Here is a 12,865-nt window from a genome sequence, read left to right as displayed (position 1 = left end):
GGCTCTGGCTCGGGCTGAGTCCATGGAATCGGAGGAAGAGACAGGACGTCAGAGTGGCTGGGGAGCATAAACAGAACGGAGAGCAAGGAAGAGGAGGTCCGAGGGGTTCCTGGGGGCCGGACCACCCAAGCCTGAACCCCTGAGTCAGAAGGCTGGATTTCAAGTGGAGATAGGTGGAAAGGCCTTGGTGGTTTTAGGGCATGGTGACATGGTCGGGCTCAGATCTTGAAAAGATCTCCCAGATTGGGGGGTGGGGGGTGGGGGGAGTGGAGACCAGCAGGAGTGGTTGGGGAAAGACCTTTTGTAAGCGCACCAGGGAGTCGAGACCTCCATGGGATTACTGAGGAGCGGTGAGAACTTGCGGGCTGCAGGTCTCCCTCCACTCTGGGTTCTCTCAGCTCACGGCAGCCCAGTGGAAGCTTGTGCCTGTTGACCTGGTGACCAAGTTGCATCCTATTAGAAATATCTGCTGCGTCTTGTCCATCAGGCATTTGTTTATTGATTTCCCACGTTTTTATTGGATGCCCAGGTGGAGCAGGGGCAGCGGACAGAGGTATGCGCCTGCCCTCTTGGATTACAAGTCTTTGCTTCTGCTGTTGGAAGAGTTGAGAAAGCCCAGGGCTAGGAGAGTGCATGTTTCCACAGCTCTCCGCCTACATCAACGCTCCCCGGAAGCTTGCTCAGAATGCAGAGTCCTGGGCCCCACCCCAGACTGCAGTTTAACGAGCTCCAGTGTCCCCGTGTAGAATGCAGCACGTGGGTCTTCCCTTGTGAGAGATGAGCATGCCCAAGTCCCAGGCCGCGTCTGTCAGTGCACCCCGAACGTGCCGCCTCCAGCTCACAGTCTGCCTGAGCTGTGTCATCTGTAGGGGGCTGCATAGGTTTGTTTTTGTTTGTTTTTGTTTTGTTTCGTTTTGTTTTTGTTTTTTTTTTTTTTACAGGCAGAGTGGACAGTGAGAGAGAGACAGAGAGAAAGAAAGGTCTTCCTTTTGCCATTGGTTGGTTCACCCTCCAATGGCCGCCATGGTCAGCACACCACGCTGATCCGAAGGCAGGAGCCAGGTGCTTCTCCTGGTCTCCCATGGGGTGCAGGGCCCAAGCACTTGGGCCATCCTCCACTGCACTCCCTGGCCACAGCAGAGAGCTGGCCTGGAAGAGGGGCAACCGGGACAGAATCCGGTGTCCCGACCAGGACTAGAACCCGGTGTGCTGGCGCCGCAAAAGGAGGATTAGCCTATTGAGCCGCGGCGCTGGCTGCATAGGTTTTTAATCGCGTTTTTTAATATGGTTTTTAAATTGTATTTTCCCCCAAGGACTTGTGTCCTCTGCACACAAGCATGTCCTTGATTTCAGTAAAACTTCCCAAACATAACTCTGTCGGGGTGAGGAGTGACGCCATCCCTTGGAGCCAAGTAAAGTCCCCTGGGTTAAGGCAGCACTACTTAGACGAAGTGTGGCCAAAGCTCCGTCACCATAAGGAGGTTCTGACGAGGTCTGACTTCCTTTTCATGTGACTGGCAGAGCAGGTGGGCCTTCAGAGCCCGGGCAGTCAGTCGGTGGAGCCTGGCTGTGCCCCCGGCAGGCGGGTAGCTGGGGCTGTGGGAAGAGATGTCCTCCTCCCCAGCTTTCTAGAACCAGTCCATTCTGTGCCCTCTGTGCCCCACCTGGAAACTGTGCTCTGTGCTCCAGAGACAAGGAAAGGTGACTGAAAGAACCCAGAGTGGCAAGCTTTGGTGTGTACTCCTGCGAGGACGCGGTAGCTCAGCAGTTAAACAGCACATGCTAAACATCATGGAGGAGGAGGACGTGGGAAACCCGGGAGCTTTGCAGCTCTGGAAGTTCCATGTTTTCCTGAAAGTGTTTTGATGATTGTTTGTGCTCTTGCACTATCATTGCTGTCAATTGGGCTCACTGCTAAACACAACCAAAACACACCTATACTCTCTTATGCGAGGATCTGAATCTGTGTTCCTTAGGAAGACCACCTGTTGTATGGGTTCTTGTAGCCTCCCCTGCTTGGGGGCAGCTGCCGGCTCCACTCGAGGGTGTGGCTAAGTTGGGATGGGACATGCCGTGTGCATGTGCACCGTGCATTGTGCAGGCAGACAACTGGGCCTCCCCTCTGAGTTCTCTCGCAGCCCACCCACTGCTGGCAGCCCTACCCTCCCGTGGTCCCCTAGATCTCTAGCTCCCTCCAAAACTTCCTGGGCTGAAGCTCACCTTCCTGCACAGTGAGTGTTGGCATTGTCTCTCCTCTGGTTGATTTAGAACTGGGGCAGTGACTTCCTGTGCACCGCGTGGAATGCTTCCAGGGGTGTTCCGAACTCAGGTGAGTGAAAACACCATCCCCTGCTGCAGCAAGGAGTCTTGCGGAGTGTCCGCTCGGGGTGGAGTGGGGTTGGGGGAGGCCCTGCAGATGCACCCCGGAGCTTCGAGCAGGAAGCTTGCATTCTAGCTGGTTTCCGTGCGATGCAGACCAGGACCCGGGGGGCCCCCAGGGGTGAAGGGGCACAGTCCCCTCCACCGAATCACACTTCGAGTCTCCTTGTGGTCCCAGTGGTAGCCCCTCCGGCCTCCCTGCCCAGGGCTGGGTCCTGCATGTCTGTAATGGGGGCTTTTCTGGACCACCCCGTGAGAACTGGGCTCCTCTCAGCTGGACGACGGCCCTAAGCCTGGAACCTTCAGTGCCTCGGTTGCTTCAAATGAATGGAAGAGGCAAAATTGCTAAAGCCTGAGGCTGGAAATGAGTGCCTTGGGGACCGGGGGACCAGGGCAGACTCACAGACCCTGGTATGCTTCTGCTTGAAGAGGCGATGTCCCCCACCCCCACCACGGCCATCTCTTGTCTCCCCTAGTCCATGAGCTCCAACCAGGAGATATCAAAGTCGTAGCTGCCCTGGGTGACTCGCTGACGGTGAGTACTGAGCCGGGGGCCGGGGGGCCCCTCGTGCGCAGCCAGGGCCTGTGCAGGATCGGCTCCTCCTTGACATGGGCCCCAGACTGACCGCCTGCCCACATCAGACGCCGTATACGCCCTGCCTTCCGTCTCGCCCAGTCCAGCTCAGACATCACCTCTTCTTGCGGCTGCCCCTCCGGCGCCGGGGTGAAGTAGCCCCCCTTCCCCACTGTTCCCAGGCAAGTTGTCCAAGTCTGCCTCCACGGTCAGGGAGCTCTTCTCCGTCCCCCTAGATCCGGAGAGGAAAGACTTCTCCACCCACTGCCCACTGAAGGGCCCGTTGTTTGAGGCAGAGGGAACCCAACTCCCTGCACGTAGCAGAGTCCCCCCAGATGAACTGCATCAGCCAACAGCTTAGCAGTCGCCATGTGCAATGGGCATGGGCAATGCCGAGCCAGAGAGAGCGTGAGACCCCATCCTGGCCCTCCAGAGGCCCTGCAGCTAGGAAAACAAGTTCCGCGGGAGGAGATGGATACGGATACAGGTGACTCCCAGGACTTTCCGAAGAATGTATTCACTTCTGTAGAAACCACCACCACCCCGGGTGTGCGATGAGTCTTCATCTTGGTCTGAACGCAGAGCTGTAGAAGGGCACACGCCAGGCGAGAGGCAGGAGTTAGCCTTGGTGCTGTGTGTATGTGACTCATTGTTTAAAGTCCTTGTGTTATTTCAACAGTTGAGACAGCTATGCGTTACTTTTGTAAATTTCAAGGAGACAATTCTTTTTGAAAAAGTTTTTATTTTCATTTATTTGAAAGAGTGGCAGACAGAGGAGAACTAAAGATCTTCCATCCAAAAGTTCACTTCCCCAATGACCACACTGATCAGGGCTGGGCCAGGCCAAAGCCAGGAGCCAGGAGCTCCAGCTGGGTCCCCCATATGGGTGGCAGGGCCATCTTCTACTGCCATTGACAGGGAGTCGGAGTGGAAGCAGAGCAGCCAAGACTTGAACCGGTGCTCCTATGGGATGCTGGCCCTGCAGGCAGCACTCCCCCTGTTTTGCTAAGACAGGAAATTAGAGAAAATTTTATACAGGAGATGGGAACTGATGAGGCCTTGGAGAATGAATTGGGGGTTTAAGCAACTGGGAAGGAGGGAGTTCAGTGTTCCAGGAAGGGATGGGGTGTGGGTAACGGGACAGCCTGGCCCAAGACCCTCGTGCTTTGGCACTCGAGAGGGATCCATTTGCTTAGACCTGATGGTATAGCTGGAAGGTACAGATGGTGTGGAAGCCGGGTGCGTTACGCTTGGAACCCTGGCGCGGGGCTCGGCTTGGACTCGCTGAAGGGTCAGAGCCAGGGGAGGCGAGGAGAGAGATGCGCTCAGAGGAGCAGGGCCCGGAACCTCCCCTTTGCCTTTCACAGCTGGCCATGGGCGCTCGACCAAGCAACTCCAGTGACCCACCCATGTTCTGGAGGGGCCTCTCCTGGAGGTGAGGATGCGCTTGACTTATTCTGTTGCCAACTCTTCCCGAAAGAGGCGTGCGTGCTGTGCTTCTCCACGCCACGCCACAAGGATGAGGTCTGCACCCCACGGCCCAGTGCTGACCCCATGCCCCGGGCTCAGAGTTCCCGGTTCCGGCCTGTCCATGCAACAGTACATACAACAGCAGGTCTGAGTGATTCTAACAGACATCCTTCCTCCTCTCCAGCATTGGTGGGGACGGGGCCTTGGAGACTCACACCACACTGCCCAGTAAGTAGGAGCAGGGGAAGAACCACCCTGTGGCCATGGCCTTCCCCCGGGGCAGGGGAGGTTGTCTGCAAGGGAGGAAGTCAGCCAATTCTGGTAAGACCTGAACCCCGTGCTCAGGTGCCACGGGGGCGCTCTGCCCTGTCTCTCTTCAGACATTCTGAAGAAGTTCAACCCTTCCATCCTGGGGTTTTCTACTGGAACCTTGGAGGGAACCATGGGACTCAACGTAGCAGTGCAAGGGGCCAGAGCTCAGTGAGTAGACGCCACCTGGGGAGGGAGACGGGAGGGCAGGGCCTGGAGATGGAGGTGGGAGATGGATGGTGTCTGGGAGCCCGGGCCCAGGTGGACTTGACAGCTGTGCATGGAGCACTTTCTGCATGTGACCCTGTGTGAGGGTTGTCTCCTGTGAGCCTCCCAGCCTTGGACGTGGGCACCATGAGGAGGACAGGGGTTCAGAAAGCTTCTTGAACAGCCACAGCCACCCAGGAACCAGGATCAGATCCTGGCTACATCTAGGGCCTTTGCACTGCCCGTGGTGCTGCCGCTGCCGGCCAGGGCTCTGCAGGGACTCGGGTCAGTCCTGCAGGGAGGATCTCTACACCCAAGAACAGAGCTCAGCTTGGGCTCTGTAGGGGCCCCCATACCTCTCCTCCCTTTGTGCCTGGACTCTGGAGGGAGGGCGGGCGGGTGAGTAGGTGTCAGGGCCCCTCCGACAGCCTGGGGCTTGTTTGTTTTCAAGGGGATTTTTGTTGTTGACAACAATCCAGATCGTGAAAGCCAAAAGCCGAGGCGCCTGACCCAGCTCATTGGTTTTCTGCAGGGAGCGTGCTGTGCTGGGTATTTGCTTTGTAGGAGGACTGCTGCGTGGAGGTCACCAGGGAAACGCGGCTGCGTGACTCACTGTTTACAGGGACCGCTCCCCGCTCCCCCCAGCAGCCCTCACCTGGGCCCTTGGCTGGGTTTGTAAGTCTGAGCCACAGGAAGCATTGTCAGTTCCTCAACGTCACAAGCAGGAAGAAGTTATTTTTCTGCAAAAATACTGGGCTTTGCAGAGCCATGGTGCCAACGTCAGATCACTGTAGTCATTGTAATTTCCATAGTGCAGGCTTCGAGAAGCAGGGGTTTGTGTCTTGGTCTGCGGGCGCTGAAGCCCTTCCCCCTTTCTTTCCGTTTTGTCTGTCTCGTGCTGCTGAGCCTCTCTGCCAGAGGAGCTGGGAACTGCAGCAGCTGACGTCCAGCGTTAGCGAAAGGAGAGCGAGCCCTTGACTGAAGCAAGGTTGTGGAATTGTTCGGGGACTCTATCACCACTCTGTCATTCACAACACTGTGGATGAGACCGAGTTCACCTGCGGACAGAGATAAACTGCACAGCCCGGCACCTAAGATGATGAGGTCTAGGGGTTTAGAACGGCTGTGTCTACGTCCCAGCTCTAAGGCTTGCCAGCTGGGGGAACGTGGGCAAGTTTCCTGGCCTGAGTCTTCTTTGTGTCATCTGTAGATGGAGATAACAAAAGTACCCCCTCAGTGTAGGCATAGGGGGAACTGAGGTTAAATAGTCTATTTAGCACAGCACAGAATATGCAAGCACACAGAAGTGTTGGTGTTATTAGGAAATCAAAGTTTTATTCCAGGTCTAACCTTCAGCGATGAGCAAGGATTTATTCAGTTGCTGCAAAGGACTGGGCCCGAGGCGGACCCCAAAAGGCGAGTCCCCTGTGCCTGGAGAGCTCGCAGTCTGGTTGAGGAGAGTGAGCCATGGGGAAATCGCTTCTGGAAAAAAGACAGCGTTGTGTGTGTGGAAGACTCGCCACCGGAAGCCTCCTGTGCTTGGTCGTGGAGCGCAGCTAGGGGAACAGAACAGTATCAAGTAGCAGCTGGGCCCTCTAAACACAGACACAGACCCCGTCATCCTCCAGTGCGACCTCTTCCCTTAGAGATGCAGTTGGCCCTAGCGGGATTCAGGCACTCATGCAAGCAGCGCCCACAGCAAGTTAACAGCAGAGCTGCAGGTGGAAGCCCTGGTCCCTGGAGTTAAAAAGGAGGTAGAGGGGATGTGAACGGGCTCAGAGGAAAGGTTTGACTCGATTCGGGCCTGGAGCGAGGCGGGAGGTGGCTGCGGGCCTGCCTGCCTTCCTTCCCCGGCGACTGGTGAGGGCTTACCACCCAGGAATCCTCTGGGGCACATCGTGAGCCTGTCAAAGTGACGGGCACGTCTGTGGTCACCTTTAACCAGGCAGGCTTTCCTCCTGGCGTTCTCATGGGCTCATCACCAGCTATAAGGTAGGGGTGTGATCCGAGATGTGTAGATTCACCTTGATGAGTACAAGGGCAGGGGTGGGGCTGTGTGTGCTTGACCACGGGCCCAGCTGCCTGCAGACAGGCAAAGATTGGAAGGGGCCCAGCCGGTGCTGGCTGCTGCTTTTGTGACTTCTTGCACAATAGTTTGGTTACGTGCCCTTTGCTGCCCTCTCTCACACACACACACACACGCTATGCATCTATAGAAACAACTTTACTGAGGTCTAATTGACATGCAATAAACTTTACAAAAGTATAGGATTTGGTAAATTCTGTCATCTGTATACACCTGTGAAGCCATCATCACTGTCAAGATGACAACCCTGCTCATCCCCACAGCTGCCTCCTGCCCCGTTGTCATCTCTCCCTCCCACCCCTTCCTGTCTCTCCAGGTAACCACTAACCTACTTTCCGTCCTGTAGGTTTGTTTGAATATTCTAAAACTTTAAGTGAGAGCACAGAGCACATCCTCTTTTTGTGTGTTTGATTTATTTGAAAGGCAGAGTTACAGAGAGGGGAAATAGGTCTTCCAGGCGCTGGTGCGCTCTCCCAAATGGCCACAAGGGCCAGAGCTGGGCTGAGCCGAAGCCAGGAGCAGCGTCTGCGTCTCCCACGTGATCAACTTTTATCCAGCAAAATTCTGAGGTTCATCCACAGTGTTGGGTCTACCAAGCATCTACTCCGTTTCGTTGCTGGCTACTGTACCACAGACCCAGATACCTGTCGTTCGTCATTTTATTTATGGCAGACGGGGCTAAAGGAGAATAATCGTGCCTGTACAACTCCCCCATCCTGGGTTGTTGCAAGGAGACGAGGGATGGTGGAGTCGCCGGAGGTCACCACAGAGAAGGGAAGCGTAAAGAGTGGAAGGAGCAGGGTTGGGGCCTAGAAGTCAAGGTCAAGGTGTCCTTCAGCCAGGCAAGGAGGAAGCCCATGGCCAACTCCTGGACTATACCCAGGCTGAGATGTGCTAAGAATGGGAGGCTTTTCCTACGTTGTGAAATGGTAACCCGGGCTGGCCTTCGTCTTCCTAGGTCTACCTTGCTCCTAAGCAACTCTAATGCCCCTATCTCCTCTCCATCCTAGGGACATGCCAGCCCAAGCCCGGGACCTGGTGGAGCGAATGAGAAACAGCCCTGTGAGTACAGGCTGCCGGCCTACGCCAGAAAAGCTGGGGAGGTTACAGCAGTCCCTCCAGGACCCCCTCTGGACCGCAGTGGCTCCTGCTACCAGCCTGTCTTTAAGAGGGGCCGCAGGATCCACGAAAGCGGGCTTTCCCACGGGCACGGCCTGGAGCAGCTGCGGGAGGGCCGGGGGCAGAGTTGGCCGAGATCCTGGCCTCGGGCAGCTCCCACCTTACCCCAGCGCTGGCTTCCCAGAGCCCCAGTATTCAAACGCAAGGTCCTAAAAATAGGCTTCTCATTCCAATCCTTCCTCCTCGCTCCCCCGGCCCCATCAGAACTTCAAACCGCCACTTTGCTTGCAACACTGCGTGCCTGTGCCTTGGAATCCAGCTGCTGGCAGGATTCCTGTTACGGCGGGAGCTCAGGGGGCAGCTCCTCTGAGGGCCTCCCAGCCCCTGCCTGACCGCTCGGGCCACACTGGGCTCTTCCTCCAGTGCCCCCTGCCCATAGGGAGGCTCGAGGAGTTCTTCCCAGGGCAGCCCTGGGCCTTGGCTTCTAGCTGCAGCTTTGGCCCTCGGCTCACATTTCCGGAGTGTTAATCCACTCAGCCTTCCACAAGCCTGAGGAAGTGGGGAAGTGGGCCCTCCCCTACATCTGAGCAAATGCCCGGATACAGCCAGTCCCCCTGCGGGGTGGCCCAAAGAGAGGGTGAAAGGCAGAGGGTGGGCCTCACCTGGGATGTCTGTGCCCTCAGGAGATCGACCTGGAGAAGGACTGGAAGCTGGTCACACTCTTCGTGGGGGGCAATGACCTGTGTCACTTCTGCGAGAATCCGGTAGGCCCCTGACCCGGCCCTCAGGGGACCGGAGGAGAGAGATGCTGAGCTCTGTCGTATCCTTGTGCAGGCCCCGAGCCTGCCTCCCCACCCTCTCCAGGGTCACACTTGCCTGGTCTCCCAGGCGGCCCCTCGTTCACGCATGCTCAGAGAGGTCCCTGGGAGAACAGCTGCATTGGCTCCTGTATTCCCAAGCAAGGGTCAAAGTCTTATCAGGGTTTCCAGAAAATCTAAAATATTTTCCATGACTACTTTTAAAAACTTTCCTGTAACTTTAAGTTATGAAGAGATTTGACAAGCAGGGAGAGAAATCTTCCATCCACTGGTTCATTATTCCACATGGTTGCCAAGTCAGGGCTGGTCCAGGCCGAAGCCAGGAGCCCACAGCTCCATCTGGGTCTCCCACATGGGTGCAGGGGCCCAAGCACTTGGGCTGTCTTCCACTGCTTTTCCCAGGCCATTAGTTGGGAGCTGGAGCAGCCGGGACTTGAACCGGCATCCCTATGGGATGCAGGTGTCATGGGCTGCTAGAGCTCCACTCGTGTCCAAGGGAGAATGCCGCTTCCATGTTCAGCGTGAGCCCACCCACACACGTGTTCCTGTGTTTAGTATGAGTGCTTCGAGTCATTGCCACCCTCTGTTTGTCTCCTATTCTGATACCTTCTAAGGAGTCATATCCCAAAGTCCCTTCCTCACAGTATAAAGCCAAGCACGGGATTCGGTCAGCAAGCATTCACTGAGCACCTGCTGTGTACCTCAACCCCCCACCCCGCCTGCCTCCAGCTGGGGGGCTGGGTCAGAGCCCCTTGGCCTGGGTCATGAGGGATGGTGGAAATCAAATAGCTCCAAGTCGTGCCCACGCCTGCAGGACAGAGGGCCATGGTGACCCATGTGGTGGATGTGGCCGAGGCTGCCTTGGAGCAGGGGTGTGGTCACTCCTGGGGTCTGGCAGGTGTCCCGACAGGGCTTCCTGTGGATGAATCTGCCAACCAGCAACCGGGACTGGGCTTCCCCGCCTGGGCCCCAGGAGCCCTCCTGTGCTGTGGGTTCCTCTCTCGGGGGACTCCAGGGGCTGGCGAGAGCCGCTTTTCTCTTCTCAGGAGGGCAGCTCCGAGGGGGAGTACGTCCAGCACATCCAGCAGGCCCTGGACGTCCTGTACGAGGAGGTAGGAAAGATTGGGGCCTGCAGGCAACCTGCCTGCCTGCCACGCACTGGGGGCGCTCTCCCTGGCTGCACTCTGAGCAGAGCCCTCCCCGCTCCGTGGGTGGCACCTGAATGGTGTGGGGTGGGGGTGGGCACCGAAGACGGCTTAGTGAAATCGTACAAGTCACCACCCTGCCGTGAGGTCCTGGGCCTCAGTTTCCTCAGTGGTAAAACTGGGGCAGACATCCCCCCGCTCCCCCCTTCCAGCAGTGCCCACGTCTCCCACCAGAGTGCCAGGAGACTCATGCACCTCCCCCCCTGCCCCGGCTCTCCACAGCTTCCGAGGACTTTTGTCAATGTGGTGGAGGTCATGGAGCTGGCCGGCCTGCACCAGGACCAAGGCGGGAGATGTGCCACACTGCTGGCAGCTCAGTAAGTGGACGGGTCAGGGTCCCGAGGGTGTGGACCCTGGGGAGGGCGGGACTCAGACACCCGAGGAGGAGACCGGAGCAGAGGGAAGCACCCGTCCATCCTTGCAGACCTACTACACAGGAGTCCCTGCAGTGCTCTGCACCCGTTTGTTTTCCTATAAAGGGAGACCAGGACCAAATGGCCCCTTAGGCCTCCCTGACCTGGCTCCGCTGACACCCAGCCTCAGTGAGCTGCTCCCTGTTGAGGAGTCCAGGGGGGTGGGCTTGCATCCAGCCTCCCATCCTGCTGTGCGGGACACCTGTCCTGGAACGTGAGGATAACACCCGCACCTTTCTTGCAAGGTAGACGAGGGGTTGAAAGGAAACGCACGTGGGGCACCTGGCCCACCTGGGACAGCCTCCCAGGAAGCTCTAGTTTTATTCTGTCCTTTACTGATCAGATCCGGGCTTGGAGGCCAGGTGCCGAGGGGCCGAAGCCCTGTTGGGACACCCCCAGCTCATTTAACCTCAGTGGGACCCTGGCTAGAAATTGGCACCTGCTGAGGCCAGAGGGGCTTTCAGAGTGTGTGTGAGTGAGTGAGTGATGCTGCCGGGGGAGGAGTCCAGTTTGGGGTGAATGGGTTTGCTGTGCAGGTGACCAGCTGGTTCCCCCTCTTGGCTAGGCGCTGGGCCCTCAGGTGGCCCGGCCAAGGACTGGACTCTGGATGCTGCATTCCTCCTCGTTAAGGCCCTGAACCGCTGGCAGAGCTCAGAGGTCCCAGTAGTGTGGGGACAGAGCCATTGTTGCCATCTTCCCACAACTCTGGCCTCCTCCCTACCCATTCCTTCTCTAGAGAAAGGCCACAGGGGCGAGGCATCCACCACTGACTCCTCCCTTCTCTCTGAACAAGTGCCTTGCGGACACCATGCCCACCATCTGTTGCTCTGGGTCACACTGCGGGGCACTGTGGGAGGCCACTTCCTGTGTATGGCAGAGTCAGCCTCCTGGGAGGACCAAGCCCAGGGAACTGAAGCTCACGCATGAGTTCTTGTCTCACAGGAGCCACTGCACCTGCTTCAAATACTCTCAGAGCTCAGTGGAGATGCAAGAACTGAAGAAAGTGAACTGGAACCTCCAGGTACGCCCTGTAGCCCTCCCTTCTCTGCCCCAGGTGGGAACCCAGAAGTCACGAGTTTAGCAAGGGTTGGCTGAGAACAGGTCCCACCCCCAGGATGGTTAAGTAGGCAACTTGAGAACCAAGGTCAGGGAGGGGAGGGAGAGATCCCAAAGAGGAAGTCGGAAGAACCCCACCCCTCCAGCCCCAGCCTGAGCAGCACTTGGCTCCTGGAGGAAACTGCGGGCTGGAGTCCATCCTCCACCCAGCACCCTGTATTACGGGCCCCAGCTCGGGAAAGGAGTGGCAGTCCCTGGCCTCATCTCCTCTGCCTCCCTCTTTAAGGCTCAGCCCCCCTGTCCTCACTTCTAGCCCAGTTCTTCTTCCTCTCCCCACCCCCCTCTGCTACTCACATCCCTCCACGTCCACCCGAGTCCCTCTGCGAATGAACCCATCTTCACTTAAAAAGCAAGACAGCTCCCAGCTCAGAGTCAGTCTGCACTCACTGGACTCGGGGGCCATAGACGGTTCTCGGGCGTTTGCATCTTGTCTCCTCTTCTGTGCAAGTACTTCTAGTGGGTTCCCTTTACAGCCCATGTTTTTGGCATTTAATAAATCCAGTGACTATGCACTGTCACCCCCCAAGTCCATGGGTGCTTTGGGGTGCTGGTGTATGAGGTCATCCTCATTGGAGCTGATCTGGAGCCTGGATTTGACCTGACCTCTTCAAGCCATGAGGAAACAGGGCAGCCTTTGGTCCAGGAGCCGTGCAGGTGGGGAGTTGCTTCCACCAAGGGTCTCGGGGGCCAGCCCCGCCGTGCCCCTGAGAACCAGCACAGGGCCTCCAGACGCAGCTGCTCACGGTGAGGTGTGGGACGAAGGCACATGTGGGTCGACTCCATCTCAACCCACAAGGCAGCAGGAGCGGCCCCGCCCCGCCCTGCCCAGATGCTTGAGCAAGCTCCTCCCCTCCCCAGAGCGGCCTCTCCAGGCTCTCCTACTCACACCAGTACGTGCAGCGTGAGGACTTCGCCGTCGTTGTGCAGCCTTTCTTCCAGAACACTCTCGTCCCACTGAACGGGGTGAGCTGGGGGGGTGGGTGGTGGCTCAGGGAATGGAGCGTTTAAAAGATGCATACTGGTGGGGAGGGCCTGGATTTCACACTAAAATAAACTTATCTTTTAATTCAGTGTTTCCATGAACATTTTGAGGCTTCCTTCTCTAAATGCCTTTTTAGCATCTCTCTCCAAAAGGGCTCCCCAGGGTGTTTTTGTTTTATTTTTTTCCA

General features: G+C 57.2%; 1 protein-coding gene across 5 annotated transcripts in view; it reads left to right on the top strand.

The window, feature by feature from the left end:
* The window catches only part of PLB1 (phospholipase B1), a 137,869-nt gene that overhangs the window by 117,255 nt on the left and 7,749 nt on the right, over positions 1-12,865 (top strand). For 4 of the 5 annotated variants that reach the window (XM_070067898.1, XM_051828745.2, XM_051828739.2 and 1 more), the window contains 11 exon segments: positions 2,269-2,329; positions 2,856-2,914; positions 4,321-4,388; positions 4,608-4,651; positions 4,804-4,903; positions 8,036-8,087; positions 8,828-8,908; positions 10,009-10,074; positions 10,390-10,484; positions 11,523-11,601; positions 12,555-12,659. In XM_070067898.1, the coding sequence (XP_069923999.1) occupies positions 2,269-2,329; positions 2,856-2,914; positions 4,321-4,388; positions 4,608-4,651; positions 4,804-4,903; positions 8,036-8,087; positions 8,828-8,908; positions 10,009-10,074; positions 10,390-10,484; positions 11,523-11,601; positions 12,555-12,659 (810 nt within the window). 5 annotated transcript variants of the gene reach the window in all.

This window comes from Oryctolagus cuniculus, chromosome 2 (assembly GCF_964237555.1).
Source record: "Oryctolagus cuniculus chromosome 2, mOryCun1.1, whole genome shotgun sequence".
NCBI lineage: Eukaryota > Metazoa > Chordata > Mammalia > Lagomorpha > Leporidae > Oryctolagus > Oryctolagus cuniculus.
This window is presented reverse-complemented; position numbering and strand designations above follow the sequence as displayed.